Here is a 23,361-nt window from a genome sequence, read left to right as displayed (position 1 = left end):
AAGGGAGATCTTTCCCATAACAAGGCCGGACATTGCGTCCAGCTCCCGGTAATCGGCATGAACTTTGGCATCGCGAAGACGGAAGCATGATGCCACGACTGCTAGGGTTTGCTTAGAGAGACGGTTGCGATTGCGAAGAAGGTGGGGGTGAATGTGGGGGTGGGAATGAAGGTTGGGGTGGGACTTTGAGAGAGAAATAAAACCACTGATGGAAGCGAATGGGTGAGACTCGGTGGTTGGTGTCCTCAGCTATGGAAATGGTATATATTGGGAATTTTTTTAGATGGAGTAGGGTTTGACTGATAACAAATATCAAATTATAATATTATATTGGTTGATTAAATAAATAAATTACATCTACAACATTTATGAACTGTGGTTGATTTCAAAAAGGGGCTGTGATTAAATTTATCTAAACAACGGGCTACTCTTGTGGTCATATCAATTAAATACAATGGACTTTACTGGCGCGTTATTATTTTAATATTTTCTATTACGAGCCAGTTTTGCCCATTATTAAAACCATTTATTTCACAACGAACTTTCATTGTCCATGGTAAAATTGGGTTTTCTGCAACGGGTCCCTTATGCCCGTAATGGAATATGTAAGAATTGTTGGATTTATCCAATATAAATCGACCTTTAAGTGGTCTACTACATGTAATAGGAATGTAATATTGAAGAATAATGTTGATTGTGATTTGATCTCTTAAAGATATTAATCCTATATAAGGTGTCTTATATTGGAAATAGGATTGATGGAATCCTTAATTGAATATGATTATGATACTTAACTTGGAGGCTAATAAAGTAAGTTTAGGTTTCCTTTATGGATGGAAACCCTAGCTTTTAGCCTATATAAAAACACTGGTTCCTATAAGCCCTAGAACACACAACATAATGCTTCCCATAGAGTAGTTGTATCCGGCTAGAAGTTTATAGAAGATCTTGTGTTGCCGTGCCCTGCATGTTTTCGTGTTCGACTTCCATGGCCGTCGTTGGAATCAGGTAAGTCACTCATTATTTTGTGTTTTAATTGTATAACCTCACAAGGCAAACAAGAATTTCATGTCCTTTTAAAATTTGGGATGCTTAAGCAATAAATTAATTGTGATGCACTCATTGTTAGAGTTTTCAACTATGAGGTTGTCAAATAAATTAAGCATCATATCCAAGAAAAGAAAAAGAAAATATAACTATACTTTGTCAAAATTTTTTTGAGAGACCGCATTTTTTAACCATTAGTGTACCATTTCATATGGTAAGTACATGCCATGCTTATTAATTAATTTATCTCATTGGATATTGATTGTATACATTACTTGTCAATGTCATATAAAATGATACACTAATATGATACAAAAATATAGTCTCCCTAGCATTACTCCAGATTTGTCTCGTGATAACAACCAGAGAATGGCGTCCAAACTTATCATTAGATGATAATTTATGACAATTAAGACATCATTTAGTCAATATTAATTTTACAACATACACCTTTTTATTCTCTTCAGAAATTTACATAAACCTTTTTATTCTCTTCAGATAGATCTCTCTACTGCTTAACATCATTACTTAATCCGCAATTCGTCAAGAAAAGACTTTTCATGAAGCTTACGTTCAAAAAAACCTTTGAAATATTCTTCAACACTCAGCCTTTTAAATGCTGCAGGTGTTTGCTTAGTGATCAAGCTAGAGGCCGGGCCGATTTCACCATCAACTCTGGGGTTGTAAAATGTGGCGATTGAGAGCCTTTCTTTTTCAGAGTTCACAGTTGCACGATGTTCAATGCTACGATACGTCCCATTTGTTATAATCTGCCATGCATACATGCACATATTTAAACACTAAAATAAAAGGTGGCAATAGCTGCAATAGGTATAAATTATTAAGGACCAAGATTTTGTTTGAAATAATTGTTCAACACACCTCTCACAAAATATAGGACGCACTCACGCAGTAAAAAGTTATCGAAGATTAAGCTATGTGTGAAAGATTTACATGCTTAACAATATAGTCAGTAAACATGATATGGATGACACTACTCTTTTTTTTTTTCAGTAACAAAAGGTTTAGAGCGAGAGGAGGCTATCCCATTTCAGATCTAGGGCATACTGGCTACATGCCTCTTTGAGGACTTACAGAGAGGGATTTAGCCCCTTTTTTTTTTAATTTTTACATGTCCCTCACCAAGATTGACTACCAGTAGCAAGACTCGAACTTAAACCTTGGTCTAGCAAAGAGAACAATCCTTATCAACACAACTAACTCTCGTTCGTAACACTACACTCTTTATATATACTCACCAGAGTGAAAATTGGTATGTTGGAGTAAAATTCATTTTTTACCAAATATTTTTTTCTACGGTGTAAACTCATTTGTAATATCAAATATTTACGCGTTTAAAAAAGAAGTGATCACCTGTTGGTCAATGGTATGAAAATGACAGTTGGATAACATTTTCATCTCCTTTCATCTATATATGTATCGAGCAAGATAATATTCAAATGGTTAAAGTTACCGGTGAAAATCATTACCTCTAGAACGTCTCCAATATTCACAATAAAGGCATCCGGTAGTGGCTTCACTGGAACCCAAATCCCATCTTTCTTCACTTGGAGGCCATCCATTTCATTGACTTGTAGGAGGATGGTGAGAGCTCCACCATCAGAGTGAGGGGGCAGACCGAGGACTTTCCCCGGCTGAGGACATGGAGGGTAATAGTTGACCCTCACCGCTTGCAATCCACCTTCGAATATGTTGGTTACTTCCTTGGCTTCCATCTGCAAAGCTTTTTCCATTTGTGATAGGATAGTCATGGCTAGGTTTTTCAGTTCCGATGAGTAAGTTTCTAAAGTCTCTCTGCATTGAAAAAATATAGGTGAATTATTTGTACATCTATCTTATAATAATAAAATGTGCCTAAAATATGTTACAATATATGCAAAATAATTTACCTACAAAATAAATTAATGTTATTTGATTCAATATTAATTTACTTATTATTTGTACATATATCTTATGATAATAAATTGTGCCCAGCATATGTAGAATGAATAATGCAAAATGAATTACCTACATAATAAAAGAATTGTTATTTGCTTAAAAAATAATTTACCTATAATTATAAAAATATAAATTAATTATTTGACAATACATATTATTATTGCTCAATATATGTAATAATACATAAAAAATAAGTTACATATAAAAATAAATGATTTGCTCATTATAATTTTGTATAGGTAAACTAATTGGTATAATATTTTTGTACGTATATGTAGCACTATATATGTGCAAATAATTTATATATAATTAAGGTAATAATATGTGTAATAATTTTTTGCTCATTATAATTAAAGTTAGCAGTAACATTTGTTGACATTATTTGCTCATTATATGGAGCACTATATATCGTGATTATCAGCAATGAGGTCACTTTTTTTCTTTTACTAAACAACATTACTCTTCAATATATTCATGCATTCACATTCATATTGCACAAAATAACACACAAACATATATATTTGAGATCGCGTGAGGACCTGAAAGGAGAAGGGAGCTTTGGGAGTAGGTGAGGCTTCCTCAATTGGACAGGAAGGGTGGTCAAGAAGAACATGTCAGACCAATCGAGTTTTTGGTCTTCAGAAACTACAAATGCTTGTCCATAACCTTCAATGTCTCCTGGCTGTTGCGAGAACTTTTTCTTCTCTTCCATGGGTAGGTTGAAGAACTCTTGAGTTTCTGTCTTCATTTTCTCCAACACGGAAGAGCTCACACCATGGTTTACCAACTGCAAAAATATATAGAGTGAATACTATGGCCAAAAACCTACGAATAGCAAATTCTAAAAATTCAGTATGCGGGCAAGGTGAAAAAGCATAGGTTAGGAAAGTAGCCAAGTTCACCAAGGAAAAGAAGAACATTATCTTAACCCTGTGGTGAAGTACATTATCAATCATAGTCTAAATTGAAATTTCTATCAAAATCTCATCCACATGCAGGGGCAAAAAGGTCATTCCATTTTTTTTTCTTTTTGGTAATTTCACTTTTTTATAATCAACAAAAATAGAAGGAAAAAAAAAAGAACAAATCCCTCCCCAATCCCTACCCTTGTCAGCCATAGCCACATCGACCACCCACCACCTTCCCCCCTCTTTCTCACATAACCCTAGCCATCCCGTCCACCACTGTTCTTGAAATGAAACTAAATTCAATGTTTGCATAATAACTGATATTCTAACCTAAACGCGGTGAGGTATTTTGTGATTTTTTAAATCTTGAATTTGTACTCTTGGCTCTCTTGAAATGAGAAAGTCTAATAATATGAACCTTGTAATTTTATTGTTTATTTATTCTTTTATTGTAGCTCTAAAAGTTTTAAAAATAAAAAAATTTATGTCCATATGACGCTTTATGATTGGTTGATGGAATCAATAAAAATGAAAATAACAAGTTTGCCCCTATAAATGACAAAAGAATGAGGAAAAACTCAATTTGGACTATGATTGATAACAAATTTCACCACAGGATTACAATTAATAGCTTTTTCACCATAAGGGTCTATTTAAAAGTAGAGTATCACCACAAAGATCACGGAAAAAATTTGGCCTTAATAAAACACTCATTGTCAACCAAAATCCTATTAAATTACTAGTTTAACCCTCTAATTAAAACAGAACATGAATAAGAAATATAAGGCAGAAATGCAATTTCACACAATCAAATTTTACTGTTTTTTTTTCAAAGCCTCACCTACATGTAATCCTAACATATCTCTAATTTAAAAAAAAATTAAAAAATTTCTCACTCTCTTCCTCTCTCCTTCTATTTCAAAAACAAAAATAAAATTTTTTCTCACACACTTTGTGTGTGCCCATATGCTAGTAATTAATTAAAAAAGGTTTCAATTTTTTTTTTCCAATGTATGTTTTTATTTAAAAAAAAAAATCAAAGGTTAAAATCTCAACTATTGATAGTGGGATAATTTAATGGCTTAAAACTTGTGTCAAATTTTACGTAAAAAATTTGGAGACACGAGTCGGTCCCTTTAATTATATGATTACCCCTTTATGTATTAATCTTCACATCGCCAACGAAGAGTAGAAGATATTAGACTAAAGGTTAGTTTGGTATTGCTATGCTTTGAAAAAAAAAACTGCTTCTGCTGTGTTATGAGAATAAACTGATTTTTGCTGCTTCATGTTTTCAGCTTTTTTCATCCAAAACTATGAAAATAAGCTTTTTTTTAAGTGTTTACCAAACACTTTTTTGAGTTCAGCTTTTTTTTTATACCTACTTTTTATAAAAGCACCTCAATACTAAACCAGTACTAAGAGCTCGTTTAGTGGCTTTCCTGGGCATACAGGAGGATGAGTGGGTTACAAATTTTTAACTTGTTTGGTTTGCGGAGAAGATGATTTGGCTAGGGTTTTTTAACTCCACTTTAATCAAACAAATAAAAATAATTGTTTGAAATGTTATTAAAAATAAATATAAAGATAAAATAAAAAAGATAAGGCATTTTAATGATCATATTGATTTATATTCCGATTCAAGTGAATTAGTAAATAACTCATATGAATTCAATTTCATTCATACTCTGATTCCATAACATTTAAGTAAACAACTTCAATAAGAATTTGATTCTGATTCATTCTCAATTCATTTTCTCATTTTTTAATTAGGGTTACGTAAACCAGCCATAAATGATTATCGACAAATTCTTCGAACTCGTGGGCGAAAAACAATCAGAACTATTTGATGAAAGATATAAGTGGTAAAGCTAGTTTACTTAATTACCTGGAAAAAACCCCACTCTTTGCAAGCAAAATGGAGCCTGGCTAGTTCAGCTTCAGAATTGGTTGATTCTTGGGAAAGCAATTTCTGCATGTCAATGGATGGTATTTGATGAGCATGATGATCAGAATTGATGATCATCTCATGCTCACCATCTTGATAATGAGGCTGTAAGTATCTTGGTGGGATTGTGAGTATTGGCTTCTTTACGAATTCTTGAACACTAGGAACATGAAGAGAACCACCGTACAAGCTCTTCCTGGCAGATGTCGTTTTTTCCATACTCAGCTTTTGGGTACGCTGTGAGCAATGGTGTTTTAGATGGGCTCATATATATATATATATATATATATATATATATATATATATAGATTAATTGTGGGATTTACATGATCAAAGGTTGCTTTGTTATTGAGACTTTGTCCTTTTTTTTTTTTTTTTTTTTTTTGAGGTAATTGAGACTTTGTCCTTTGTGCCTCACTTTCTGTATGAGCCTATAGTTGGATGTGGACCTGTCACCAACCCCCCCAACTTCTCATACACTCCCTTCTTCTCTTATTTTGTGTGATCACGGATAAGTCACGTCAATATTTTATATTAATTTTTTTTATAGCGATAAGATGACAAAAAACAATAGTAATATAAAATGTTGATGTGACTTAATCGTGACCGCACAAATAAGAAGGGATGAGAGTGTATGAGAAGTGAGAGGGCAGAGAAGCCAGGTCATTGAATCACTTTCTGTATGAGCTCAATAGTTGGATGTGGACCTGTCACCAACTGACCCTTCAATCTTGGTCTGATTTAGAATGGGGTGTGATATCCACACACCCCATTTTACTTCTCACACACCTTTTTAATTTGCGACTGTCGGATCGGATGAATTGAAGAAGATCAATGGATAGAAATTATCAAGGGGTGTGTGAGAAGTAAAATGGGGTGTGTGGATAGCACACCCCTTTAGAATATCTCTCTTTCAGAAAGAACACGTGGTTTATTCGTTAACAACTACTATGCCTGAAACGGTTGCATTTGGTTTCGCTTACTTTTATTTGCCTTATTTACTCAGATAATATCTCACGTCAACCGTATCAATAAGAAAATAATAGTTTAAATATTTTAATATCATTTCAACTAATACCGAGACCTTTTATGATAAAATCCTACATCTGACGGATTATACAGGTGATAGTTACCAAGTTAGGGATAATATCAGTATTGTTGGAAGTAGGCTGTATGGCCCGGCCCTCTAATGATACTACATGGTATCATAGTCAAGAAGCGGACCCGTACTATACTACCACGTGATGGGTGAGTCCCCTTGACCCCACGTGATGATTGTGGGTCCCTTGGCCCCGTGTGTAGGATGAGTCCCCTTGGCTCTACGTGGTTGTCGATGTGTGGATCTTCCACGTGTGACCCACTAATTGGGTCCCACGTGAAGGGACGTGTTGAAATGTCCCACATCAAGCGTATCAATAAGAAAAGAAGAGTTTAAATATCATAACCTCACTCCAACTAATACCGATGTCTTTTGTGATAAAACCCCACACCTGACGGATTGTGTAGGTGGTAATTGTGGAACAAAAAATATTCACAAGGCGACATGTGGATCTTTGACAAAAGAAGACAAAACTACCCTTGGGGCATACCGGGATTCCTACGCGCAAGCAGCGGGCAATTATCCTTCAACCAAGTCAAAAGTGCCCAAACTAGGTATCAACTTAAAACCTAATTTATTCATATATTTCCTATTTCATTATTTAGCTAATCAATTAGCTAAATACTATACTTATTCCATAATTCCTAAAACATTCCTTCTAAAATAATGATAAATAGCTAATTAATGGGTTAATTAGCTAATTATTCCCTTAATTAGCATTTAGACCTTTCACTTTACCCTAACTCCCACAAAAGGGCCGACTATCCCCATTTCAAAACCTCATCCATCACCTTTTCTACCTTTTTCACCATTTCTTCCTTTTTATTAGCCAATAAATTCCATAACCACAAAAGCATTTCCTTTTATGTTTAATTAGCCAATTAATTGGCTAATTAAACCAAAACAAAACCTAAAACCCTACTAAGTGGATGGCCATCCTTTCCTCTCCTATAAATTGGTTCCCATTTTCACCAAACACTAATTCCAACACTTTGGCAAAAATCCAAAATACTCTAAACACTATTTCTCTCTAAAATTCTAACTTTGGCATCAGAGGTTCTTCGGCCAAAGCCCCCCCCATTCATCGTGGGCGCGTGAGGCTTTTGGCCTTAACCTAAGGTGCTAGTTGTTTTGTACGTGCAAAATCGTCCAAGATCGAGGAGGAGAAAATTTGCATCCACAGTAATTACCAAGTTAGGGAAAATATCGATATTATTGGAAATGTCCCACATCAACCATATCAATAAGAAAAGAAGAGTTTAAAATCCCACTTCAACTTATACCGAGGTATTTTGTGATAAAACCCCACACCACCCACACCTGACGGATTGTGCATATGGTAATTACCAAGTTGGGATAATATCGGTGTTATTGGAAGTGGGTCGTATGACCCGGTTCTCAGATAAAAAAAGAAGAGTTTAAATATCATACTTATACCGAGACATTTTGTGATAAAACCTCACACCTGACGGATTGTGCATATGGTAATTACCAAGTTGGGAATAATATCAATGTTATTGGAAGTAGGCCGTATGGCCCGATTCTCAGATAATTCTACAAGTTGGTGGATCGGGTCCTCGCATCATATTTTCTTCCTAACTATTTTTATGGTCGGGTATTATTTTTCTCTATTTGTATGAACAAAATTTTAATTAAATTATACTCACATGAATGATGAGTTAGAACATTTTCAACAGCCTTTCTAGATGAGCTCTTAGCTATATTTTATACATCATATAAAAAATTCATCTTCAATCCCTAATTACCTCTTAAGATAGGAATTCTTCTATTAGCTACTAAATTTAAAGAGTTAAAAAGGAGCTCTTAACATTAATTTTTAAATTTAATAACATGAATAAAAATCATTCATATTCGTCCAGGGTTATTAAAATTTTCTAAATTAGAGAGTATAATTGAAGTATAATTTTTTTAGCGATCTCCTAAGGTAATATTATAGGGAGCTGATAATTAAAGGGGCTACTGCTTGAGAGGATTATAATACTAAAGCCTCATACCTGTCAAGCATATATAGAGACAAAAGTGAAATATAAATATGGTAGTAAAGTAATAAACAGATTGCAAAACATACAAATATTATAAAGAATTAAGGAAATAAATATGAACATTATTGGAGATGATCTTATGACTAATCCATTAAATATTTTGTTATATTTGACTTTACCAGACAAAACATATCACTAAAGCTGCCACGCATCAACATCTGGAAGCTGTATATAGTTGCACCTGTTTATTCATAATTAACAATATATAATTAAGAAATCATTGACTTCAATATCACATTAGTTTGCAAATTTGCATTAGGTTATTTATAATTCAGAGATAAAGAGTAAGACAGATCATGATCATAATCAGCTAGGACATGATTCACATCATTACAGAAAAAACTATAACAAATTAATAACAAATAATTATGTCTCTAGAAACTGTCGTTTTCTCACTTTACTCTTTGAAACTGATTTTGTCTTACTTTGTCCTATAAAATTGTCATTTTCATCTCATTTAGTCTCAATTTACCTCATTTTGTTCATTCTGTCAAATAAACGTTAAATTAAAAGGTACTATGGACATTTTATTTTTCACATCTCTTTGCCTCCAACTTGCCCACTAAAACAATCATAGTTCTATTTTTTGTGAAAAATTTGTCAATATCGATCCTCATTAAGTGAAGCAGTTGGTTTGACCGTTCATATGCCAATTTAATGGGGATGTCAATAGATTTTTCACTTAAGACTAAAATGATTTACGGTGGACAAACTCAGGGACCACTTCTATCGATTTTCATTGTCAGAAACCCAAATGAAGAATTATGACGATCGCACAAACCATTTTGAAAAAGCCTAAAATAAATCAGTCAAACCAACACTTTATGTCTGAAAAATATTAAGAATTGCTGAAAATTAACTGAAAATGAATCAGCCCCATCAAAGAGATATTTTTATGTTTCAGATGAATAATTTTCAGTTTGTTTTGATGGGTTTTTGGGAGGGTCCTTTGCTTTTAATTTTCATATTGCTCATGAATCAGCCCCACCAAAATTTCATGGATGTCCGGTTTAAAACAACCTCATCTGATTATGTAGCATTCAGAGTAGAGATTATTGCTGTCCAAGATCTCATCCTCGCAACTCGCAAGTAACAAACCCCAGCAACATGCAGTGTCCCTTGATTTTCTCTCCAGGCTCTCACACATTTGTTTTTTTTTCTTTTAACAAACGGTATTGTCTATTACTTAAGAGGAGGGATGCACTTAGCTTCACAATGGATTATCAATAATGTGGTTCAAATTCGCATTTGTCAAGAATCGAACCTAAGACCTTACAAGTAAAAAAGAATACTACTAGACTGTAATACTAAGTGGCACACATTTGTTTTTCTTATATTATTATTGATTTTGTTAGGGTATTGTTTGGGCCCAAATTTACACAATCGGCCCGAATAATCGAGGCCGTTGAATATTATTTGATTATCATGTATGGTCAAAGCAAATTGGTCAAGAAAGAACACAAAGGGATATGGACGGAGGAGTTCAAATATCTTGACAGATATGGAAGAATCATAGTCATCGAATATCTTGGCAGGATGCTAAATATTATAATTAAATGGGATTAATGAAGTTGCATGCATATGGACATTCGTGGTGGAAGAAGAAGGTTTATAGTTGCATTAGGAATCTTTGACTTTGAAGTGATGGCTTTGGATGGGATAAGGCTAGGCTCTGATGAGATAAGAAAGCTTCTAATGGGATAAATATAAGTCAAAGTGGGAATAAAATAGGGTTAGCATGCAGAGTCCCTATTGTTGTTCAGATTCGCATATTCCATCAAGAAGTCTTTGGGTGCAATTGAAATACAAATCTGTCAGGCCAAAGCTAGCAGATATCCAACCTTATAAATACAAGACTCAGTGCATCATTGAAGGGACCTTCAATTCAACACACAACTGCCCTGCGCAAACTCTCTCAACAACTGAGATTTTTATTTTCTCTTTTCGCTGACACATCTTCCGTTGGCATCAACAGCACTGTGAAAGCAACCGGTGATATCTTAAGTCGGCATAGATAGCTCTATCACCGTAGAATCAGCCGATCTTGCAGCATCTTCCGTTGGCATCAACAGCACTGCGGCAAGGACGGTTGATTACCTATCCAAGTCTCGGTCGAGAAGGATTTCTGAATCCTTATTGGTCGAGGTCATCTCATCAGCCTTCTCGGCAAAGTAAGCTGTTACAAGTTATTGCATTCGGCATATTGAAAGCCGAATTTGATATTGAACTTCGTAAGAATAGTAACCTTGTCTTCAGGTTCGAGAGCCCAAGAGGCCGAGACGTATTCCTTTCTCGGCCGCAATCGCAAGACGCAGAAGTCAGCCGCGCACCCAACATCAACAAATTTACTCCTCGGCCGAGCTCGGCAGACGAGTTGGCACGCCCCGCATTCACCGAAGGATGTAGTTAGCTTATAGATTATTCGGCCTGCGCGCCACGTAGGCTTGGTAGTTTTTAGGGTCAACAGGTATCTATGATCATTAGATATGTATTCATTTTGTGAATCTTGAAACTAATGCCTAATGGTAAGGAAACCAACGGAAAAATGGTTGGAGAGAGATGGGAGGAGAAGGTGGAGCCATGGAGGTACAATTGCATCTAAATGAGATATGACAGAAATCTTACTTTAGGTTAAATTTGATAACAGCCTTTATCATCGGGATTTAGATCCTAATTTTTTTATCACATAATCTCTTCCGAATACTCTATTATCATGTAGACCATTAATTCGATTTGACTTTATTAAAATGTTCGTCCTTATATTATTTCTTTTTAGACCTATTGGTTAGTTTAGTAAGAAAGATGTCATCAGCTATTACATAGATCAAATAAAAATCATTATAATTATCATATATATTTGAAGTTAAGGGATGAGAGCTGCTTCAAATTCTCCATTTTTTCTGACTTTTAATATAAGCTTAATTAATTAAGCTCTGGTTTATCGCCTTAGACAAAGTACAGCCACGTACCCTGACCACCTCTTCATAACCCCTCCAAGTTCAAACTTGTGAAGTCATCAATACAGGTATCAATGCAGGTGGCTCACCTTTAAGCTCAACACAACACGTATCTCATGTTGCCCAATTTTCGCTGTCAACATCAAAATTCACCACATGTGAAGGACCATGTGTGTGAGGATGTGAAGAAATATCCCACTTCAAAAGTTTGCCCACACGTGTTTTACTTCATCCAATTTGTGTTATACACGTCTTAAGCTTGAAAATTTGTTACACTTGGTCTAGACACACAAGCCACAAAATATATTATTATACGTGTTTTAAAACAAATTTACGTATTATAATTTGAGCGGAATAAAAAACAATTAGCAACCTATGACACTAAAAGATTATCCATAGATTGTTTCTTGTTGATTAAGTTCTTTGACTATTCTACCACTTAAGATTAGCAACCTATGACACCAAAAGATTATCCATAGATTGTCTCTTGTTGATTAAGTTCTTTGACTATTCTACCACTTAAGATTAGCAACCTATGACACCAAAAGATTATCCATAGATTGTCTCTTGTTGATTAAGTTCTTTGACTATTCTACCACTTAAGATTACATTATACCTTTTTAATTTGATGACTCATATTTGTGTATTTAGCTGTTTTTGACTATCGTCGCTATTTGAATTAATTACAGATTTCTTTAATTGTATTCAATGACTCCCAATTTGGAAATCCTTTATTAATTGGTTGGCGTGGTCTTGAAGCAATTACATTATGTGAGGGTTGGACAAGGATTGTCTGCCCTCCTTTTTTCCATTCCGTTCCATGCCCTTCTATGCCCTCCTGTTTTGTGTGGTCACGGTTAAGTCACGTTAACATTTTATATTATTTTTTTATAAAGATAATAAGACAAAAAATAAATAGTAATATAAAATGTTGACGTGGCTGAACCGTGATCACACACAGGAGGGCGTGGAAGGGCGTGGAAAAATGAAGGACAGACAATCCTTGTCCGTGAGGGTTTGCATTTTGCTGAGGATTTGAGCATAAACTTTTTTTGGCTCTGATATAACGTGTGCTCTGATTTGGATTTTTAGATCCCATTTCTATTTTCTGTTAAACTAGCTAATTTATCAACTATTAAAATTGTTCGTGTTTTGTAAGAGATCTCAAATTTTATTTGTAGCTAGCATAGATGTAAAAACAAGACCAATATTTGCAAACAAGTTCTTTTCCCAATTCACTGTAAAAGATCTTGTAGAAGATAGAATCATTGAAGTATTATTAATCTTCTATATGTATATATAAAGGGAGAAGGAAAAAGGATAAAGCTTTCATAATATTCAAATTACCTTTCTTCTATTAGCATTTGTCCGTTTTGTCTTTTGCTTTACTAGTGTTAACCATTGTTGAACACAGCAAATCAACTGCGGCATTGTTCTAACCCTATTTTTTAGACCATCTCCAACCCTTGGAGCAAGTCTCAAAATCTGCTTTCTATTCTCCCCTCCCCCCCCCCAACAAAAAAAAAAAAAACAATTTCACTCCATCCCTTGCCCCAAATTTTAGATTTGGGTTAAATCCGGCCAAGATTTGAGTTTTGGTTATTGAGTTGGCCCACTTGTGCGCGTGGACTCGCTAGCAAAAGCCAGACGCACAAGCCCTGCACGCACGCTTCAACGCGTGAGCTTGCTTTGTGCTTCGACAAAGGATGAACCCCACCCAAGTGGCCATGCCGGCGACTTGTCGGCCTAAAAAATAAACCTAACGGCTCTTTTGCTTAATCCAATGGCACAAATTCAAATGGACCGTTGGATAACCAACGGTCAAGATTCATATTTGTTTATTTTTTTGTTTTATCTTTATAATTTCATTGAATCTAACAGCTGATATCTAATATGATCAAATCCAATAATATAAAAAAGATCTAAAGGCCCAAATTTAAATCCAACGGCTGAAATAATTAAAAAAAATTATTTAACTCAAAATTCACGCCAATTTAATGTTTTTTTTTTCAATATTTATAGGAATCTAAATATTTTTAGGTTAAAATATTCATAAAATTAAATTAGGATAGTCTACATAATTTTTTTTTTTTAAATTGACTTGAAACAAAATTAGCCTAAATTTATTCTTTAATAATATCGGGCTAAAAAATTTAACATAGAAGGGTTGGAGCAGAAAAAATTGTTTATAGGTTAAAAATTTTAGGTTTTACTCCAAGAGTTGGAGGTGGTCTTTGTTGAATGTAATGTGCCATGTCAGCATAAGTTGGAGTGCCATGTATGTAGAAAAAGATGTATAGGGTAAAAGTATATGTTATTGATACGTGAATAAGAAATATATACAAGTACATTCCTTGCTCTACAAGGCTTAATCCCTACAAACTAGGAATACAATCTCAATTAGGATTACAATCATATCTATTACTTTGACTAGGATTCTATTGTCTAACACTCCCCCTCAAGTTGGAGAGTGAATGTCAAGAACACCCAACTTGCACATCAAAGTTGTAAACTTGTCTTTCCCAAGAGGCTTAGTGAACAAATCTGCTAACTGGTGTGCCGTACCCACATATTTGGTTGCTATAGTGCCATCTGCAATCTTATCCCGTATGAAGTGACAATCCATCTCTATGTGACGAGTCCGCTCATGAAAGACGGGATTAGCGGCTATGTGCAATGCTGCTTGATTATCACAAAATAACTCGGAAGGACCTTCAAAAGAAACGTTCAAATCCTTCAATAAATGCTGAAGCCAAACTAACTCACAACAAGCACCTGCCATAGCCCTATATTCTGCCTCAGCTGATGAAAGCGACACGGTTTTCTGTCGCTTTGTTCGCCACGAAATTAAAGAGCTTCCCAAGAAAACACAATACCCAGTAGTCGAACGGCGAGTGATAGGACAACCCGCCCAGTCAGAGTCACAAAATGCAGCTAGCTTGGTCTGGTTGTCAGAACGAAATAATAAGCCTTGACCTGGAGTAGTTTTCAAATAACGGACAACACGAAGCGCAACATCCATATGAGAGATACGAGGCTCATGCATAAACCGACTCAAAACATGCACGGAATAAGTGATATCTGGCCGAGTTATGGTAAGATAAATCAACCTTCCTACTAAGCGCCGATATTTTTCAGGATCCTTGAGAAGTTCTCCTTGATCAGATAATTTTGTATCATCCATAGGGAAAGCAATGGGACGTGCCCCCAGAAAACCATAATCCTTAAGAATCTCCAATGCATACTTCCATTGTGAAATATAAATGCCACGTTGAGATCGAGAGACCTCAATACCCAAGAAATATTTTAATTCACCAAGGTCTTTTAATCGAAAACGATCACGGAGAAAAGTCTTGAGAGAATCTATAGCTCTGACATCGTTGCCTGTAATCACAATATCATCCACATAAATAAGTAATGCTGTAAAAGAAGTACCGGACTTTCTGGTGAACAATGAATAGTCAGCCTTTGATTGTTGAAAACCAGCGGAAAGAATGGCAGTAGTGAATTTTGCAAACCATTGGCGAGAAGCCTGTTTAAGACCATATAGAGATTTATGGAGGCGACACACAAGATTCTCCCCCTGTCGCCGAAGACCAGGAGGAGGAGACATATAAATTTCCTCATGTAAGTCACCGTGCAAAAAAGCATTATTAACATCAAGCTGATGAAGAGACCAAGACTGGTTAGCAGCGAGTGCGAGAAGACAACGCACTGTAATCATCTTAGCAGTAGGAGAGAAAGTGTCATGATAATCAATACCTTCAGTCTGAGTGTAACCTTTGGCAACTAAGCGAGCTTTGTAGCGGTCGATAGAACCATCAGAATTATACTTCAACTTGTAAACCCAACGACAACCAATAGGAACTTTGCCAGGTGGCAAGGGAGTCATGGTCCAAGTACCATTAGCATGTAAGGCTTTAAGCTCCTCAGTCATGGCACGACGCCAATGAGGATCACTTGCAGCCTCGGCAAATGAGGAGGGCTCCACATTCCGACTGACAGAATATATATAGGAAAGATGCTGGGGAGAATATCGGTGATAAGAAATAAAATTACAGATGGGATATCGCGTACCTTTTATAGAACTGGGTTGCGAAGTGGAAGATTGGTGTGGTGGCAGAATCACCTGCGAGCAAACATAGTCCTTTAAATAGGTTGGGGTTTTATGGGTACGGGTAGAGAGGCGAGGGGTGGGGAGAAGGTCAGAAGAGGGGATGAGCGTAGAGGTGGTGGGGTCCGGGGGTAGGTGGGTGGAACTAGAGGGGGAAGCGGTGGAGGGAGCAGGGGGGCCGTGGCGATAGTGGCGGAAGGATGGACATGGGATGTGTCGTCAGGAGAGGGAGTCGGGAATAAAGTGGCAGGAGGGACAGTAGGTGGGTGTGACGTAGGGACAGGGAGTGGGGGATAAGGAAGGTCCAGAGAAGAAGGAAGAGGTAGGGTAGGAGCGGGAGAAGCGGTATGGGTGGGTGGAAGAGTATAAGGGAAGGAATCTTCATGGAAAATGACGTCCCGACTGGTGAAGATGCGGTGAGTGGCTAGGTCATATAGTTTGTATGCCTTTTGGGCAGGAGGGTAACCAAGAAAGATGCAACGATGGGCTCGAGGGGAAAATTTAGTGGGTGGAATGACAGAGGTGGCATAGGCTAAACAACCAAAGACTCGGAAGTGATCATAGGTGGGGACTTTGTTATGGAGGATCTCAAAGGGAGATTTATTTTGCAGAAGACGAGTGGGAAGACGATTGATTAAATAAGCAGCGGTAAGGATACATTCACCCCAAAATTTAAGAGGAAGATGGGACTGAAAACGGAGTGCGCGGGCGGTTTCTAGGAGATGCCTATGTTTGCGTTCAACAACGCCATTTTGTTGAGGGGTATGGACACAAGAAGTTTGAAGTAAAATCCCATTAGCGGAAAAAAAAGGACGAAGAGAAAGAAATTCGCCGCCATTGTCAGTACGAATGCATTGAATATGAGTATGAAATTGAGTATGGACATAAGCAAAAAAATCCTTGATTAATTGTTGAGTATCAGATTTATGTTTCATGAGAAAGACCCATGTAAAACGAGAAAAATCATCCACAATGGTTAAAAAATAATGAGCTCCAGAAAGGGAAGATTGACGATTCGGACCCCAAATATCACAATGAATTAAAGCAAAAGGAAAAGTTGTTGAAATTGAACTGAAACCAAAAGGTTGACGAGTTTGTTTCGCCAAAGGACAAACATCACAAACATGACTAGAATCAAAAGAACAATTTAAAAATTTAGAAGCTAAAACTTGCAAACGAGGAGAGGAAGGATGGCCAAGGCGCCTATGCCACAGGGAAGACGGGATGGTGATGACATGGCAAAGAGGGTGACGGGAGGGAAGGGAAGAGGCAAGGGCCACAAGGTAATATAGGTCGCCACGTCGCTTACCCACACCAATCATCGCCTTCGAAACCAAGTCCTGCAAAACACACCAAGTGGGAAAAAATGTTACGGAACACGATAAGCCATCTGTAAGCTTACCAACCGATAAAAGGTCCACATTAAAATTAGGAACGCATAAGACATCTTTCACATGTATAGAGGAATTTAAATGGAGAGTGCCAGTTAAAGAAATAGGTGCGGTAGAACCACTAGGCAAAGAAACAGGTGGCAACTGGGAAGGAGAAGTATTAACCAAACATGAGGCAGAGGAAGTAATATGATCTGTAGCTCCACTGTCAAGGATCCATTGACCAAGACGAGGAGCTACGGGAAACAAACCTTTGGCAAAGTCCTTATTAAAAACAGCATGAGCCTGAGGAGACGAAGGAGGGTCGGCAGCATCAGTGAGGGCAGCAAGGACTCGGGAATGTTGGTCGGCCGAGAGATGTGGCATAGCAAGCTGAACATCATGCAGTGTGGGCTGCCCTTGCACGTGGTGGGCTGATGGAGGGACTGAAGCCGTGTGGGCCTGGGAGCTGGGAGGGGGCCGATGATTAGCCGCATGGGTGGGACGGGCAGGAAGAGCAGCACCATTGTTGCTGCGAGAAGAACCAACGGATGTAGAACGACGGGGTGGCCTCCACGGTTGGCCATGGAGAGGATGACCAACAGGATAACCATGAAGCTTGTGGCAGGTGTCACGGGTGTGAAAATCATAGTTGCAATAAGTGCAGTGAAGAGGAGGACGGGCGGAAGAAGCACGGGACGATCCACGGACCGTCATGGCTGCTGCAGGTTGATCGGCTGAACGGAGAGAACCCATCGAGCGTTGCTTCTCTGCTTGAGACACAGAGGAGCATGCTTGGCGAACGGTGGGCAGTGGGTTCATCAAGAGGATTTGATAGCGAACGGCCGAAAAAGACTCGTTAAGGCCCATGAGAAACTGCATAAGTTGCTGTCTGTCGTTCTTGGTGCCAGAAGAACAGGTGCAGTGGTCATTGTAGGAGGCAAGTTCGTCCCAAAGGCCTTTGAGACGAGTGAAGTAGGCGGAAACAGATGAAGTGCCTTGAGAGATAGTGGCAAGGTCACGGTTGAGTTGAAAAATGCGAGGAGCATTGCTTTGGGAGAACCGTTCACGAAGGTCGTCCCAAACGGCTTTGGCAGTAGTGGAAAAGAGGACGGACTCGGCAAGGTCAGGCTCCAAAGAATGAAGAAGCCATGAAAGAATCATATCGTTGCAGCGACGCCAGGCAGCGTGCGCATCAGGGTCTTCGGAGGAGGACGGTTCTGCAATGTCACCATTAATAAAACCAAGTTTGTTCTTGGCGCTCAAAGAGATCTCCATGCCGCGTGCCCAGGTGGTGTAGTTGTCTCCATTTAATTTTTTGGAAACAAGAACAAGGTTAGGGTGATCAGAATGGTGAATATAAAAAGAAGTACTGGAATCGGAATCTCCCATGATGGAAGAACAAGAACAATAACGGCAGGAGGATGAGGCTGCCGAAAAAAAAAATATTAAAAAGAAGCTAGGGTTATGAAGCCTGCTCTGTATACCATGTAGAAAAAGATGTATAGGGTAAAAGTATATGTTATTGATACGTGAATAAGAAATATATACAAGTACATTCCTTGCTCTACAAGGCTTAATCCCTACAAACTAGGAATACAATCTCAATTAGGATTACAATCATATCTATTACTTTGACTAGGATTCTATTGTCTAACAATGTAAGCAAGGCAGTTAGAAAGATTGTTAAGAGTCGGTTATATAGTTAGAGTAGTAGCTTAGATATTAAGTGTTGAAGGAATATCTAGCAACTACAGCTATACAATTGTATTCACTCAATATCATCAATAGACAACATTTCATCTCTCTCTCTCTCTCTTATTTCTTATCACTTGTTCTTAGTTCTTGCTCTGCTTTTGTGCGTTCTTCTGCATATTGTAAGAATTGTTATCAGTCTTATCCCTCAGTTATTTCCAGTGCTAAAATGTACATGATTAACATAGCAGTAGTCATTTCGATCACCTCCAGAAGCCCTAGGTGGCATGTTGTTCTCTAGGTTGTTTTAGGGTTCAGTTATCCCCAAACCTCAGGTCTCTAGTTGACTTTTTAATATATATCCCCTTAAATTTGGTAATGTTTTATTGGATTATTACCATCCACTAGGGCTAATTTTAGGGAAAGATTGCATGTAATCTTCCCTTGGTTGCTACTACTTAAAGTGTTTGCTGTAATCTCAAATTCATAATAGAAAATACACGCAAATCCAAATCTTTCACATGATATCAGAGCAGTGTCCTTCTTAGGCATGTCTTTGATGCCCTTTGTTTCATCATTCTTCATTCTCAGCCATTAACATGGCTAAAGAAAATTTAGAAGCTGAGAGCACCATTGCCACATTCTCTACCAATATCTCTAAGGTTGGTATCAACCTTAATCAAAGGTTCAGTTTAGTGTTGTTCAACGAGTTCAATTATCTCCTTTGGTCTAGGGTAATAACTCTAACCCTTGGAGGAAAAGCTAAGCTTAGCTTCATTAATAGAGTCATTTAAGTACCAGAGAAAACCTCCCCATATTATGCATCATCGATGTGCAACTTAACTCCATGGAAAGGAAAATCGCCGAAATCTTTAGCTATTTTGAATCTTCACAGCAGCTATGAGACAAGGTGAGAGAAATCTATGACAACCAAAATAACTCAGCCAGAGTTTTTCAGCTCAAAAGAGATATTGTTGCCCTTAAATAAGAAATTAAGTAAGTCCTTTGTTCAACATCTTGGTGACCTCACTACAACGTCAATGTGGAACGAGTTGGATGTTTATAGGCCTCATACCACTGATACTACTATACTGTTGAAGAGGGTTGCGGAAGACAAAATCTTCTAATTGTTAGCCGGTCAGAGCTTGGAGTATGAAGATTTGAGGAGCCACATCTTGATGAACTTGAAGCTTCCATCTTGTTCCAGTGTATGTGCAATTAAGGTGAGTATAAATGTATATTATTTTTGTATATTATGATTTACAATAGAGATGCTCTTTATAGGAGCCAAAGGAGCGGACAACAACTAATGGAAATAGTAAAGAAAGACTAATGGACAATTAGTGGACTAGACACAATTATGAAAGGCATGTCTAATGGAAGCAATCATGAAAGGCTAGTGGACAAGCAATCAATATGTTGAGAAGAAGATTCCTTTTTACGCCCCCGCAAGACGGTGGTCCCGTCAGAGACACCGATCTTGGATCGTAACAATTGGAAGCGTGGACGAGGAAGAGCTTTTGTGAGGACGTCTACAAGCTGATCCTGAGTAGAAACATGTGACACTTGAAGCCCGTGATTGACTCGATCACGAACAAACTGAAAATCAAGTTCAATGTGCTTCATGCGAGAGTGAAGAACAGGATTGACACTATAAAAAGTTGCCCCAATATTGTCGCAGGAAATGGTTGGCTTATCCATTGAGGAGACACCAAGCTCATGGAGAAGGGATTGAAGCCAAGCTAGTTCAGCAGTAGTAGAGGCTATGGCGCGGTATTCTGCTTTCGTGGACGATTGAGCGACAGAACGTTGTTTGCTAGAGCTCCAAGAGATTAAGTTGCCACCCAAATAAATGACATAACCCGTGGTAGACTTACGGTCATCACAATCACCAGCCCAGTCAGCGTCTGAGAAGACATATAGACGAGATGAGGCACTGCGGTGGAAGATAATGCCATGAAAAATAATGCATTTCAGATAGCAGATGAGACGTTTCAAGGCCTGCCAATGAGACTCAGTTTGTCGATGCATGAACTGTGAGAGTTTGTTGACAGTAAATGAGATGTCAGGGCGGGTGAGACTGAGGTATTGGAGACCTCCAACAAGTTGTCGAAAGGTAATAGCATCAGTGAGAGGAGAGCCATCAGAGAGAATCAAAGGAGTAGAGGTAGCCATTGGTGTGGTCACATCCTTAGCACCATCCATTTTAGTTTTAACGAGAAGATCATAGATGTATTTATGTTGAGAAAGAAACAAACCTGTGGTGGTGGGTATCACTTCAACCCCAAGGAAATAATTAAGGTTCCCCAAATATTTGACAGAAAAACGATTTGCCAAGGCTTGAATGAACGTAGAGAGGAGCCTGGTATTATTTCCTGTAAGAACAAAATCATCAACATAAACTAGAAAGAAGATCACATCATTATCCTGACGAAAAATAAAGAGAGAGGTATCTGAGATGGCATTGACAAATCCTTGATTGAGCAAAAAGGTGCTTAACTCCTTGTACCATGATCGGGGTGCCTGCTTGAGGCCATATAAAGCTTTGCGAAGTTTGCAGACATGTGTTGGAACAGTAGATTCACCGAACTCGGGGGGTTGTATCATGTAAACATCTTCAGAGAGTGATCCATGCAAAAAGGCATTGTTCACGTCTAATTGACGAAGAGGCCAACCATGAGTGAGAGCCAAATGAAGAACAATACGGATGGTGGTGGGTTTGACAACTGGACTGAAGGTGTCTAAGAAATCCACGCCAGGACGTTGGTGAAAGCCTTTAGCAACAAGGCGTGTTTTGTACCTATCAATGCTGCCATCAGAATGTCTTTCGATGGGGAAGACCCATTTGCACCCGATAAGATTCTGTGAAGGTTGAGGAGGAACAAGCTCCCAAGTGCCATTGCGGATTAACGCATTGAACTCGTCGGACATTACTGCACGCCAAAGAGGATCTTTGATAGCCTGAGAAACACATGTTGGTTCAATGGGAGAAGGAAGTAGGTGTTTGGTGGCAGTGCAAAGTTGTTTAGGTTTAAAGATATTGTTTTTGGCTCTGGTTGTCATGGGGTGATGGTTGAAATTATTTGGTGGTGGTGGTGAGGGTAAGGGAGTGATAGATGTGGGTATGAGATGATGTGGTGATGGGGGGTGAGCAGTTGCAGATGGTAATGGTGCAGGGGAGGGACACAACTCTGAGACCTCCGAAGACGTATGAGTGGCAGCATGCTGAGAAGAGGTATGTGATGGAACCGGTGGTACCTCGGCAATGTGAGCAGGAATGGAGATGGCTGCTGGAGTGACAGCAGACCATGCAGTGGAGTCGGGGGAAGGAACTGGAGGGATGACGGAGTCACGAAAAGAAAAAGGAAAAGTGTTTTCGTCAAATCGAACGTGACTGGAAACAAACATACGACGGGAAGGGAGATCAAGACATAGATAAGCACTTTGAGTAGAGGAGTAACCAAGAAAGAGACATGGACGAGATCGAGGAAGAAGCTTGTTGGAATTATAGGGTCTTAACCAAGGGAAACATAAGCAACCAAACACACGAAGCTTAATGTAGTTAGGAAGATCACCAAAGAGAGCTTCGTTTGGAGAGATATTATTGAGAACATGAGTGGGCATCCTATTAATAAGATACACAGCAGTTTTGAAAGCATATGACCAATAAGTTAGGGGTAAGGATGCTTGGTGGATAAGTGTTAACCCTGTTTCGACAACATGGCGGTGGCGGCGTTCAGTAACACCATTGTGTTCGGGAGTGTGTGGAGGAGTGGTGAGGTGAGTGATGCCATTTGTGGAAAGAAAATGTTTGAGTTTTACATATTCTCCTCATCCGTCAGAGTAAAAGGTGATTATTTTGGTGTGGAAGTAGTTTTCTACAAGAGCTTTAAAGGTTGTGAAGATTGAGAAAACATCGGATTTGTGTTTCATGGGATAAAACCAAATATATTTTGTGAAATGATCTACAAAGATAACATAGTATGAAAAACCATCAGTAGATAAATAGGGAGCAGGACCCCATACATCACTATAAATTAGTTCAAGATGACGCTTACTAACAAGCGTAGAATGACCAAACGGGAGCTTGTGGCTCTTATTGCAATGACAAGAAGTGCAAACAAAAGGAGTTGAAGACATAGGAATGGAGAAGGTACGTTGGATTTGAAGATAGGTTCGATGGTTGGGGTGACCAAGCTTA

At 38.0% G+C, this 23,361-nt stretch overlaps 2 protein-coding genes and 1 long non-coding RNA gene across 4 annotated transcripts in view; 1 reads left to right on the top strand and 2 right to left on the bottom strand.

Annotated features, from left to right (window-relative positions):
* Window positions 1–1,391: 1,391 nt before the first annotated feature.
* Window positions 1,392–6,125, bottom strand: LOC126590035 (protein SRG1-like). 2 transcript variants are annotated; one of them, XM_050255510.1, is made up of 4 exons: window positions 5,803–6,125; window positions 3,546–3,793; window positions 2,538–2,862; window positions 1,392–1,817 (listed from the first exon to the last, which is right to left on the bottom strand). In XM_050255510.1, exons 1-4 carry the CDS (start codon window positions 6,079–6,081, stop codon window positions 1,572–1,574), a joined length of 1,098 nt encoding a protein of 365 aa, XP_050111467.1. In that variant the 5' UTR covers window positions 6,082–6,125; the 3' UTR covers window positions 1,392–1,571. The 2 variants fall into 2 exon arrangements, with proteins under 2 accessions (XP_050111467.1, XP_050111468.1); XM_050255511.1 differs by lacking the exon at window positions 1,392–1,817 and adding an exon at window positions 1,882–2,233.
* Window positions 1,392–23,361, bottom strand: part of LOC126590036 (protein SRG1-like) — a 102,121-nt gene continuing 80,151 nt past the window's right edge. Inside the window, exon 5 of the mRNA XM_050255514.1 lies at window positions 1,392–1,551. The gene's annotated coding sequence lies outside the window, so the exon portion shown is untranslated. The remainder of the gene's footprint in view (window positions 1,552–23,361) is intronic.
* On the top strand, window positions 10,778–13,141 carry LOC126590044 (uncharacterized). Its single transcript, XR_007612033.1, has 2 exons — window positions 10,778–11,195; window positions 11,281–13,141. It is a non-coding gene; the product is annotated as an uncharacterized LOC126590044 (long non-coding RNA).

This window comes from Malus sylvestris, chromosome 11 (genome assembly GCF_916048215.2).
Source record: "Malus sylvestris chromosome 11, drMalSylv7.2, whole genome shotgun sequence".
Lineage (NCBI taxonomy): Eukaryota > Viridiplantae > Streptophyta > Magnoliopsida > Rosales > Rosaceae > Malus > Malus sylvestris.
Note: the sequence above shows the minus strand (reverse complement) of the source record. Positions and strands in the feature narration are given on the sequence as shown.